Source organism: Plectropomus leopardus, chromosome 12, assembly GCF_026936395.1.
Source record: "Plectropomus leopardus strain MGB_pleo_1.0 chromosome 12, ASM2693639v1, whole genome shotgun sequence".
Classification (NCBI taxonomy): domain Eukaryota; kingdom Metazoa; phylum Chordata; class Actinopteri; order Perciformes; family Serranidae; genus Plectropomus; species Plectropomus leopardus.
Window position 1 is genome coordinate 28,863,798 of NC_142187.1, and position 12,395 is coordinate 28,876,192.

The 12,395-nt window shown below is 37.6% G+C and overlaps 1 protein-coding gene across 1 annotated transcript in view; it reads right to left on the reverse strand.

Annotated features, from left to right (window-relative positions):
* The window catches only part of LOC121951218 (unconventional myosin-IXb), a 37,348-nt gene that overhangs the window by 20,395 nt on the left and 4,558 nt on the right, over positions 1-12,395 (reverse strand). The window contains 6 exon segments of the mRNA XM_088085738.1: positions 503-592; positions 875-998; positions 3,739-3,839; positions 4,220-4,319; positions 4,573-4,635; positions 4,819-4,913. Coding sequence (XP_087941864.1) covers positions 503-592; positions 875-998; positions 3,739-3,839; positions 4,220-4,319; positions 4,573-4,635; positions 4,819-4,913 — 573 coding nt within the window.

Genomic DNA, 12,395 nt, shown 5'->3' on the forward strand with positions numbered 1-12,395 from the left:
GATTTGTAAGTTGAAACTGTTTCATTCAGGGGTTTTTATTAGTTTTATTCACCACGTTTGATTGCTCTGCAGAGGGGGAGACCTCTGTGAATGATCTGGCTCCTGCTAAAAACCTGGTTGCAATCTGCAATCTTTACCGTAGATAACATTAAATCCTACACACCGCTCCTTTAAAACAAGCTGTAAATGCAGGTTAAGAGTTACTGAGTTAGAATATGCCTCAACAGACTATTCATGTTTACCACATTAACATGGTTTTATATGTAAATTATTATGTAATCATTTAGAAAAGAAAGAGAATAAATAAATAAATAAATAAATAAAATTATTGGCACTATCATCATAAATAATTAGGTCATAAATCTGTGTGTGTGAGGTGTAAGTGTGTGTGTTAGGGATTGTTGGATTATTCACAGAGTCATTATTACACAGGGTGAGTAATGTTATACAACTTCTGCCTTTAAGAAAAAAGGCCAAATACTAAATTAAAACTCTTAAATACCTCTTGTAGTGTGTACTGTGAAATTACGATGGCGTTGGTGGTCACTACTCTCCTCTTGGTCAAAGTCGTCACCAGTAGCTCTTTTTTCACCTGAAAAAAACAGAAGAAAACAAACAGTTATGTGTAGTTTCACTACACTGTGACACATTTTAATCCTACAGAAAATCACTACAAATTACTGTACTCGACAAACAGGTTAAAACATGTTTGTTCTTAAACAATAAAGAGTTATTTTAGGCGCCGTAGGAGTAACAACATTTACAGTCACTGTGATTTCATCCCAGGTAAAACGTTTTGATGAACCCTATAAATCAAGTGGAGACTGTAGGTAATAAATGATGATTTAACAGTTAGTGCACATGATCAACATACTTTGAGCAGGATTGACAGTGTGGACAAAACTTCAGCAGGTCCAACCTCCAGGACGTCAGTGTCCTCTGACAGAGTGTACGTCACGTTACCCAGGTGCAGGATGGCAGACAGGATGGAAAAAATGCTGCATGGTTGAAACAAACACACCAACAAACTGGTTACTTCTGCCTGAAACACATGTACTGTATTTGTACCTGCTTTGCATTTTCAGTTGAGTTTTTAGTATATTCTGTGAAAGGATTTAGTCATAACAGACATTTTGACATCAAATCTGACTAACTAATTTCAAATTTATTTTGAACTTTCACACGCTCTTACTTTTTTTTTTTTTTTTTTTTACCGACATTAATATGAAATCTTCCGTTTATAGGAAATGGTGCAGAATTACATGTGACGTCTCCCACTTTGAACCTCATTCCTATCTCAGCTCCCTTTAAAGGTCAACGTACAAAATTGCATGTGCAATAAATCAGTGAAGAGTACACCAAAACACTGTCCTAAATAGACTGTGCGTGTTAGCACAAACAAAGCAGCATACAAAACAAGACAAACAAAAAAAAGGAAAAATAAATTAATTAATCCAATGTGAGTGAGTATTAAATACAGAGTGACTGTATTTCTCAGTGACTGATCATTCTTCTCACACTCTGATACACAGTCTTTACTGACGTGTGTATTCTTTGGTATTTTATTTACATTTTTTTTTGTTTATTTCAACCTTGCTGCTAGTTTATCAGTTTGTCAGTCATGTCATAACTCGAAGTTGGTGTGACACTAACAACAGTGTCTGGTAGGATAAACATTGTGTGTTTATGTAAACATCAGTGTTGTCCTCTGGCAAACATTCATTCTGTACTGTACTAAAAGTAGTTGACAAATCATATTTACACAATCAAATCCTCTGAATTGACATGTCCCATCAGCCACATTAGGCATCAAAGCTTCAAAGGTTAAGTGTGTAGGATTTAGGGGGCTGTATTGGCTGAAATGGAATATTATATTGGTGTATAATAATCTGGAAATAAGAATCATTGTGTTTTTGTTACCTTAGAGAGAGACATTTACATCTACACAGGCAGGTCATTAAAGTTTGTGTGATCTTTGTGTGTTATACACAATACAATTATAGAATCTTCATATTGATTGTCAAATATAATCATTTTCTTGCATATATTGTGTGCATGTTCTAATGTATAGACACAATGTTATTTATCTACACACATACTTGTGTGATACAGAGAAGAGTATATGCTCTACTAAAGATTTTTCTTTCTACACACAATATATTCTATTTATTCGCACTACTTTTTATGTGATTTATATATTTGTATTTACTCCCTCACTCACGTTTGAGTGAATTCAGCTGTTTGTTTGAGTCACGTAATTGTTGATATGTATTAAAGATGGCAACTCACTAGAAAACTTATGAGTCTGAGGAAGAACGTTTTTTGGCTTGAAACGTCTCTTATTTTCGCAGGATAAAATCCTTTAAGGGGAGCTCCCTGGTGTGCGGACCTCTATCTTTTCACATTTAGGTCATTAAAGTTTTCCATGTTGCACGGCATGTTTCTACAGTCGTCCAGAATGGAAAAGCCAAGCACTGACTCTACAAAGGGCCATTCGTTGTCGTAGTTAGCAGCCCTTCCACAATGAGCTGAACAGCACAAGGAAAAACACTGATTTGTAACATGAAACTACTTTATTCAGTGTTTTGACCAGTATTTATCACCTGGTCCATCTGTTTTGAAGAGGAAGCGATCTCTGCAGATAATTCGTCTCTTTGTTAAAATCTCCTGAACGGTTTGAGTTATCAGTTAAAAAAGGTGATGCAAATTAGCAGGTGCTGAGCTAGGAGTTTGTCTGCAACGAGCCGAACAGCATAGGAGAAAAAGTGATTTATAAGTTGAAACTGTTTCATTCAGGGGTTTTTATTAGTTTTATTCACCACGTTTGATTGCTCTGCAGAGGGGGAGACCTCTGTGAATGATCTGGCTCCTGCTAAAAACCTGGTTGCAATCTGCAATCTTTACCGTAGATAACATTAAATCCTACACACCGCTCCTTTAAAACAAGCTGTAAATGCAGGTCAAGAGTTACTGAGTTAGAATATGCCTCAACAGACTATCCATGTTTATTTTATCTTTACTTTGTCTACAACCAGTACAACAACTGGTTCTTTTACTTTGTCCATAGTTTCTAACTTTATATTTTCCACCTGTGCAGTTCTCTGTAGTTTAATCACTTTAACTGTGACTGTGTCTTCAGTGTGGTTATTCACCAGGAGGACCAACCTGAACAGGTAACAAACTTTGCTCCCAGAGCTTTTTATGTGTACAGGGTGTCCCGAGGCTGTCAGGCGCTTGTCGACATGCTTGCTGCATTTTTCTCCTGCTCGACTTGACAAGCTCTGACCTGTCACTGACACAGGTATACAAAGCAGAAACTCTTCGATGGTGTTCAGTTTAATAGCAAATTACTCCACCTACCTATGTAATTTTTAGATTGGTACAGGTGACTAAGAGCTTTGCAGTGTCACTGTAAACTGTTGTTGTGTCACATACAGCAAATATTTGTCCTTCAAATATTTCTGTATCTTTTTTCACCCTCTCAGAGGACCAAGTATGTGGGCTTTGCTGTAATAACACACATGCCTGAAATGGTCAAAACCTTCTGGCATGTACTGTTGTGTCCTTGATGACAAATGCACCATGTCTCACAACAAAAAACTATTATTTACAAAGTGTTTTGCAGGCGAAACTCCTTTGTTGACTTTTCCTAAAACGTTAGTTTAGGGATAGGTGTTAGTTTGACTCTGGCCTGCAGCATTCACATTGTTGTGATGTTTATTATCAGATCATACATACTGTTTCTTGGTGGAGGGTAAGAAGCCAACCATCTCCATAGCTTGATGGAGCCTTTTGTACTCCTGCCCAAGTTTCTCCTCATCATCTAGATCGAGGTTTTCCTGCAAAACAATCACATGAGATACAGAAAGAAAGAGGGCATCAATATTATAAATATAATTGGCCTTTTTTTGGGCAAATTTTAGGTCATTTTCTTGTTCTTTTTACAAATTTCTTGCAAAATTTTGGGTCATTTCCTCTCAAGCTGCTAAAGCCAATTTGCTCAGGTTTCAAAGAGATAAAATGCAGTTTTATCTGAGTGTCTTTTCACACGCAACACAGGGGGAACTCTGAGAGGCTACATTTACTGTTAAGAAGCTTCAAGATATTGTGGATCTGTCTCTAAACATCTTTCACTGGTTTTCCCCATCTGATAAAATCAAATGACACATCACAGTCCTCCCCCGCCTGTATTGCTGTGAAGTGTGTGGATCAAAGGTACCTGCTTGAGGTAGTGATAATCCTGCGGCTTTAACAGATGAAACTCCTCCTGCTCGTCTTTAGACGCGCCCACCAACAGATTGTAAAACACATGGTAGTTCCTGCAGGTCAGAGGTCACAGAGCGCTGATACAGTCAATAGGGTGCCATTTCAACTGTTATTTACTCAACATTTTATTGCACACAACGCTGTAAAGGTGGCTTATATTAGAGGTCAGAGTTCAAGTACAATTTACTGAGAATGTGAACAAGACTGGTATCAGTAAAGTATTACTCTCCATGCCCAGATTTTCAAACAGATTTTTAAATAATTAATAAAATATGCAATAGGAGTGTTTTTCAGTCTTTATTATACCTCTCTTTTGGATCTCTGGACACCAGACGGCACTTTTCTAGGAGGTACTTCTCAATGACTGCCCTGCAAGCGACACACAAAGAGGAGAATGTCAACAAAAGCTGAGAGGCTTTGGTGTGGCTGCCAACATTTGTACAATTATGACACAGGAAGAAAAATTAACTGTTAAATGCAACAAATATCATCCAAGATAAACTGTGCTGCAGAGAAGAAAGTTGGTGAGCAGAATAAAACACGAGGCCTTACCCTCTGATGACACCGCTCGCCAGATAGTTGAGCTGGACGAACATCCCAAAGCGGCTTGAGTTATCATTCTCTGCGGTCTTTGCGTTGCCGAAGGCCTGTTTAAAACATGGCAAACATAAGTTTTCGCTTAAATAAACAAGACAAATTAGTAGGCACGTTTCTCACAGACGCTGGCACACAGACGTAAACACTGCAAATGTTTTCTACACAGAGCAGCAGTCAAATATGTTATTTTGGTTTGTGGATGGCTAGTGTGGAGGAAAAGTGACCTTATGAAACCTTGAAGAAAATACTGGTCTAACTCTGAACTAGAGCTGCAAGGAATAGTTTTGTTCATTACAAATTAATCTGTTAATTATCTAAATTAATTGCCTAATCTTTGGTTTAAATTGTTATAACAAAGAGCCAAAGGCGACATCTTCAAATTGCTATTTTTGGCTGGCAGCTGAAAACCCAAATATAATTAATTAAAGCAGAAATATTCACATTAAAGAGGATGAAACCAGAAAAATATTAACAATAACAATCAATTAGCATAATAGTAATAATGAGATAGAGCTCACATAACAATTAACATAAAAAGTTTTCTGGTGATAGACATAATAGATATAGATAGATAGAATAGATAATCTATTATCCTAATAATTTTGTGCAGCTTCACTCTAAACAATTTAAAGGGACAGTTCACAACAAAATAAAAAAAATACCAATTTTCCTCTGATCTGTAGTGTTATTTATCAGTCTAGAGTTGCACACTGTTGGAGATTACAGCTGTAAAGATGTCTGCGTTCTTTCAAAATATAATAGCACCAGATGGCACTCGGCTTGTGGAGCTCAAAGTACCAAAAAAATAAATCTGAAAAGTTCAGTAGCAATGTCTTTAACCAGAAATAATGGCCCGGTTACTCAAGACAATCCCCAGACCTTGTTGTGAGTGAACTACATCTGCCACTGTATCACTGTGCAGAAGGAAGCGTGCATCTACTCATGTCAAGAAGCTCGCGATCTCCCAAAACAATCTAGGTTGATAAAGAGTAACACAGGTAAGAGGGAAAATATGTATGTTTGACTATTGGGTGAACTGTCCCTTTAAGACAAATTAGACATGTTTTTATTTGCCTTCAAATGAACACTGTCCCGAGGTTACAATTAAACCGCCCTCTTATTTTACCACAATATCATTAATTCTGTTGCATCACTGCATTATAATTCAGTCCTCCTGACTAATGAATGCAATGCATTCTCATTGTTTTCATCAGTAATGCGGTTAAACCATGAGACTCGCATCTATTATTCACATGGTTAAGTGGCCGCAGACATCTGGTAATAAAAGCTCCATCAAGCAGCCTTTTGTTAAGTTCTCAGTCGGGCTTTGGGATAAACAAAGTGGAGTTTCACTGTCACTTAAGACGCACTTCCTTCTTCAGTGGTTGGTGTTTTTAGCTCTACTAATGGTCGGGCTATATTATTCATTAAGAAAAAGCTTCCGACATTAGCTGCTTTTCGCAACACAAATGTATGCATTTTCACCTTTTTTTCCCAAATAGTTATACATTAAACAATTTATTTAAGCAAGAAATAAAACCCTTTGAAACCTGGAGTGACATTGCTTTTCTTATGCTACTTTCAGACACCTTTAACAAAAATTTAAACCTTTGAGTCCTGAGCAAATTGATGTAAAATATGGGTAAAAAGGGCAATGAGCAACTTGGCTGGTTTTAAAAATGTTCTGCAAGAAATTAGTAGATTTAAAAAATAATTTTTAAAACGCTAGGGGAAAAATGTCTAGGGAGAAAAACATAAAAGCTAGAGAAAACTATATCTATAGTTATCACAATCACATATTTATAATTATCATAATTACATCTCTAAACTATGTTAAAACATTTGTAATGTAAAAAAATGGTAATTGTCTTGCACTTTTTTTTTTTTTTACCACTTTCTTGACTTTATGTCATTTTCATTGCTCATTGCCTTCCTCTAATGTTTCTGAAAGGAATCAAACCAATTTCCTCAGGTTTCAAAAGGGTTGAAAACATTTTGGGGAATGAAAAACTTGATGTAAATTCTCCATTATCTTCTGGCCTAATCAATTAATTAAAAAAAACAAGCTGCTGGAATAATCAATGATTAAGATAATCAGTAGTTGTTGCCTCAAGAGGAAACTTAACAACAGATCTTAAAGTTGCATTGATTGTTATTCTCTGAATGGAGACCGTATCTAAGGTTCACTCTCAACAACAGACTCCACCCAGGTGAAGTCACCACAGGGTAAAATGACACATCAGGATTCAGCTGACTCTGGATCAGCTCCTACTTCCCATGTTTTCACCTTCTCCAAATAAAAAGAAACATCCAATCTGAACACGTGTCAGCATCTAAAAAGGTTTTGTTCTCACTCATTCCACTGTGAGCTGTGCTGACGGTCGTGTCTTAACAGGCCGCAGCAATGCTTATGCAGACCGTGAACTCGACCTGCATACTGTGCTGATCGCACGCTGGCAGGAAAACCTCTGATTGCTGGAATGTTCCTCCCCTGTGCACCTCTGTAAATACACTGCATGGTTTTCATTTCCAACCAGATCAATCAAACTTATATAAAAAAAATATGAAAGGCATGCAGAGAGAAGACGGTATGTGGAGGAGGGAGAGAAACAGGTGTTTGCCACGTCCCAGTTTAGGGGCCGGATCCTCTAAAGGACACAAATATCATGAAGGGGGCCAGGCTGACTTTGCTCCTCCTCCTTAACAGAGACATACACTAATGATGCATTCAGGTACACCTGGTCTGCTGGAATTTGGCTTTGAAAAACTGGCAACAAGGCGGCAAACACCAGTCAAAAACTGGGTTAAGTCTGATGAAACCTGAGTTGACAGAATGAGACATTTCACTCTGACAGATGATGGAAACCTGGCAAGTTGTTTATTTTGAAAATTGATGAAGCAGAAGTAGCAAATATTCTCTGGTTCCAGCTTCTCAAATGTGAGGATTTTTGATGTTGTACATTTTACACTTTTTATAAGTTAAATATCTTTGGCTTTTACAAATTAAATATCTTGGGTTAAATTAACTAAATATCTTCAATTGTTGGACTGTTTTCTACAAAAAATAAGCAACTTGAAAATTTCACCTGGACAGTCTTTTACACGCCGGGGGTGTGACGAATAAACAACGTGAAAAACCAAAAAAAAAACAAAAAACTTGCCCGAATCAAAAACTATTCATACTAGCAGTAATGCGGAAATGCAACAGATATGCCACTGTCGTGATGTTGTGACGTGATGCCCGCTTTACAAAACACGATTGGTTGATGCTTTAACTCACAAAGCTCAGAAAAATCATTCCTGTTCCCCAAAAATATTTTTCACTGTGTCATATTTGCATTCTGTGGGAAAGTTGCCATGACAAAGTTCAAAAAAATATCCTGAAATGCAAATTAATATCACAACAATGCCCCCCATGTGTACAGGCCTGAAGTCTTGGTAATTGTGCTGGATATTTTTCACTATTTTCTGCCATAAATCAAACCTATAATCTGTAGATAAATTGATAATACATATAATTGTTATATTCAGCCCTAACCATTAATTTATTTATAATGCTTTCTAGTTGATTACACAGTCAATCAGGCTGCTAAAAAGAACAGACAATGACTATGGAGATTATTGCTCTTAACGAATGTCTACTTGCCCAGTCATCACTAATTGCATACAATTATGTGTTTTAACTGAGTAACCAAGAGTGATTTTAACCTGTTGACATTTAAATGATTTTTGGAGGCCTTAGAGTATCAAAATATTTAAGAGAATCACAAGAAAAATAATCGCAGGGCTGTATCAGATAATGCATAAATCTGTTGTTTTAGTTATTTATTTGTTAAGAGAATGTCAAAAATGGAGATCATTTGTTGTTGTTTTATTTAACCTGTCTTTCATTTCAATAACAAAACACAACATAATTTAGACCTTCACAATGTTTTTTTCTGCTTTATTATCCTGTAAACTGTCTAATGTCTTGCAACCCTTTGAACTAGTATATATAATATATTAAGTGATCGATAACCACCTCAGTGATGTGATCATGTGATATTTCCTGATTTTGTGAGTTGCGAAGGACGCTAAACATTATATTTAACAACTGATGCAACTGAAGCTAAACGGATAGTGAAGGCTGCAAATTATTTGCACCAGTTGTGTCTTAATTCAGACAAAATAAGAGTACACTGGGATATATGAATGGTTTCAAATATGAAAAACAGGGCCGGATTCCATCTTGGACATCAGAGGATCAGTGATCCCTGAATGGAAACAGCTGAAAAAAGAGGAAAGACAAGAGAGAAAGAAGAGAGACAGACTGCACTTTTGAGAATGAGGTTTAAGCAGAGAGAGAGAGAGAGAGAGACTTTTTCTGTAATGCATTTATTTATTTAATAGTAATGTATTCACTCATTTAATAATCTGTTATTCAGTAACATTCATGCCAATAAAGCTGATCTGAATTTGAATTTGAGAGAGAGAGAGAGAGAGAGAGAGAGAGAGAGAGAGAGAGAGAGAGAGGCGATTTATACTTTGTGTTGTCGGTTTGCCGGCAGACCTCGCTGAGCCTGTTCTGACACGTTCCTGCTTCTCCTCTCTCTCCGGTGTTCCCCTCAAAGACAACGCCCTGCAAATTCTCCCAGTGGAGCTCAGCGTGCAGCTTCCTGACTCACCAACAGCCAACGCAAACCTCGACCAACAACCCGCCATACTTAATGAAAGCAAGGTGCCATCACCTGCTGACTGTTGACTGCAGATCTCTTCCAGATGCTAAAAGTAAATCACGAATGAGATAGTGTGGTGTCTTCATTACTCACAACATTTTAAAGGGCTGAGTTTTCTTACACCGGGGACATCAAAATCATGTGCAGTTTCTGCCTCATAAAAAGTCAAAGGGAAAGAAAACAAGCTCCCAGTTTTGTAATTTCGGCTAAAAGGAACAAGTATTTTAGGGTGTGACTCATGCATGTGAAGGAAATCCCAAGACAGCAGGAAGCATTTTGCAAAGCAGAACCAAAAAACCCCCAAACATCAGATTTACACATCAATTGATCCTCCTTACTGCAGTTTGAATCTTGTCAAAAGATCTCACCTTGGCCTCTCTTTTCATTCAGTTTTGGTGCAAACATTTGAAGTTTTCTTGTTAAACCTAAGGCTGACTGTTAAAAATGCAAGAAAAGGAGTGTTTCCTAAAGTCATAGTCAGTCTGTCGAGGTGCTCTTTGGGTAGGGATACACTCAGATTTGAAAAATTGAAAGAAAAGTCTGAGACACTGTCTTTAAAATGTTAAAATGCCTTTACTTTAATAGCATGATCATGCTGGATTTTAAAACCAAGGATAAAGGCATTTTAACAGTTGCACAACATCTAAGTTTCCAGTCAGTTTGTTCCTTATTTTTCTTGTAAAAAAAAAAAAAAAATTAAATCACACCAAAACAACAAGCAATTTTCTCTCCTCAAGCAAAATCTCTCCCTCTCTGAAAACCTATTAGGAGAGAGCACAAAACAGCACACCGCCTCAGAGATCGGTTAACAGGAAAGATACTCAAGCTGTTGCCTACTTCCAAGGAGAAACTCGTCTGACTCGTTCAAAGAGGGGAAGAATCCATATTTAGACAGTCTCTAACGAAAGCATGGCTCCTTAGGATTTTGTGAGTGCATGTGTGTGTGTGTGTGTGTGTGTGTGTGTGTGTGTGTGTGCACGTGTGTGTGGGTGTGATCAGTGACAAAGTAGGCCACGATGCTTTGTGTAAAAGGTTAGTTGGTGTATTGATGAATAGATAAACCATGCACCTGTGCATATTTCCCCATAATGGTAGCTGCAACAGAGTTAAGTGGTGCAAATGAAAGAGCCACAAGCTCTTAAAAACAAGAGCCAGTCGTTTGTATTTTGAAGGAACAGTGAGAATGATTTGGATGAATTTAGTGGCAACTAGCAGCAAGGATGCAGACTGAGACCAGCTGAAACGTCTCCCAGTCAGAACTCCTTCAGTACTATAGCCCTGTTCATACGAGACTAGTTTGACCTGGGGATTTCATGTAAGTGAAGAAACGCCCCCTTTCAGCTAGTTGCAATAAACTTATATTATTTATGATATAGACCGAATCACAGTCATAACTGTTTATTTACAATAACTTTTGGGTAGAAAACCTCCGCGTCATGTACATAAAATGAAACGTCACTGAGAGAACTCTGCCTTCATCAGTTTAAAGCCACCTAAAAAAAATCAATATCAGTTTAAGTGTGCTATATTTACAATTTCTTCACTGCTTTACCTTAATGTAAGACAGCTGTTACTGATGGGGATTTAAAGCCGTGATGCCAAAAAACGCCTGACTCATTTTACTGCACTTAACAGCAGAGCTGCTGCTTCACTGCTGCCTCAATCAGACAGGCCCACTGCCCAAGGTAAAGAGGACGAAATATGTAAATATACTGTACACTTATATTTATATACTTTTTGGGTGGTGAAAATATGTCTTGCATCGGTTAGCTTCCGTGCTGGTGTTTTGGGACTGTACTTTATTAATCAGGGTGGCTGTGTTGTGACTTTTTTTATTTAAACATAAGTACGAAACACTACATTTTAAAGTTGTATGCCCCTCACCTAAGCCAAAATTTAAAAATACAAGTCCCTCCTCAGTCCTTAATTTTTCACAGCAGCGGCTGTAGGCTCAATTCTAACCTGTGGCCCTTAGCTGCATACCACCCCCGCCCATTAAAAAATAAATAAATGCAATTGTGTTCATAGTTCAGGAGGTTTGAGACTGAAAATTACATGCAGCGGTCTCCTCCTCTTCAAAACAAATGTACCCAGTAGTTGAAACCGGAAAAACGCTGAATAAATCAGTTTCACGTTTAAAAAAATCAGTGAATCTCCTGCATTATTCTACTCATAGCAGACCGTCTACTATTCTATCATCTCTGATAACAAAGGATCCCTATGTTCAGAAGGTTTTTACTGTGTGCCGAATTATCCAAAGGGGTCTCTCCCTTTCCAAAACAAACAGACCTGTTGCAATTAAACCTGTAAGAACAAGTTACAGGTTTGTCTTGGGGAGGGGGGGGGCTATGGGCTACTGCCTAAACACGGCGGTGCAGCATGGCACACTCCTTAGGTCCTAAACAGAAACCAAGTAATGCCTTGCTTCTCAGTTGCAAATTTACTCTCAGTTCTTGTTTACTGAAAATATACTCCCCCTCCAAAAAAAAAGGGGGGTTTTCTACCATAAAACACAACATTCACAAGTTTCAAGGAAGTGGGTATTTCCCTAACAAAATGTTTGGCCTTGTTTAACGTCAGGTATCATTAAATATATTGTGTAATTCGACCGACAGCGGAAAGAGAAAGCACACATCACACACATGGATATGTGGGAAATGTGTCGTCCTGTTACTCATTGACAGTTACTGTAGCACAGGGCTGATGTTAAGGCCTAAAAAGAGAGAGCTTTTGACCTACATGAGTTAGAGTGAAAGCAAAGTTTAAAAAAGGAGAGTGTATTTAGAGTTTCATATAAATCTTAATGAGTAATACTAC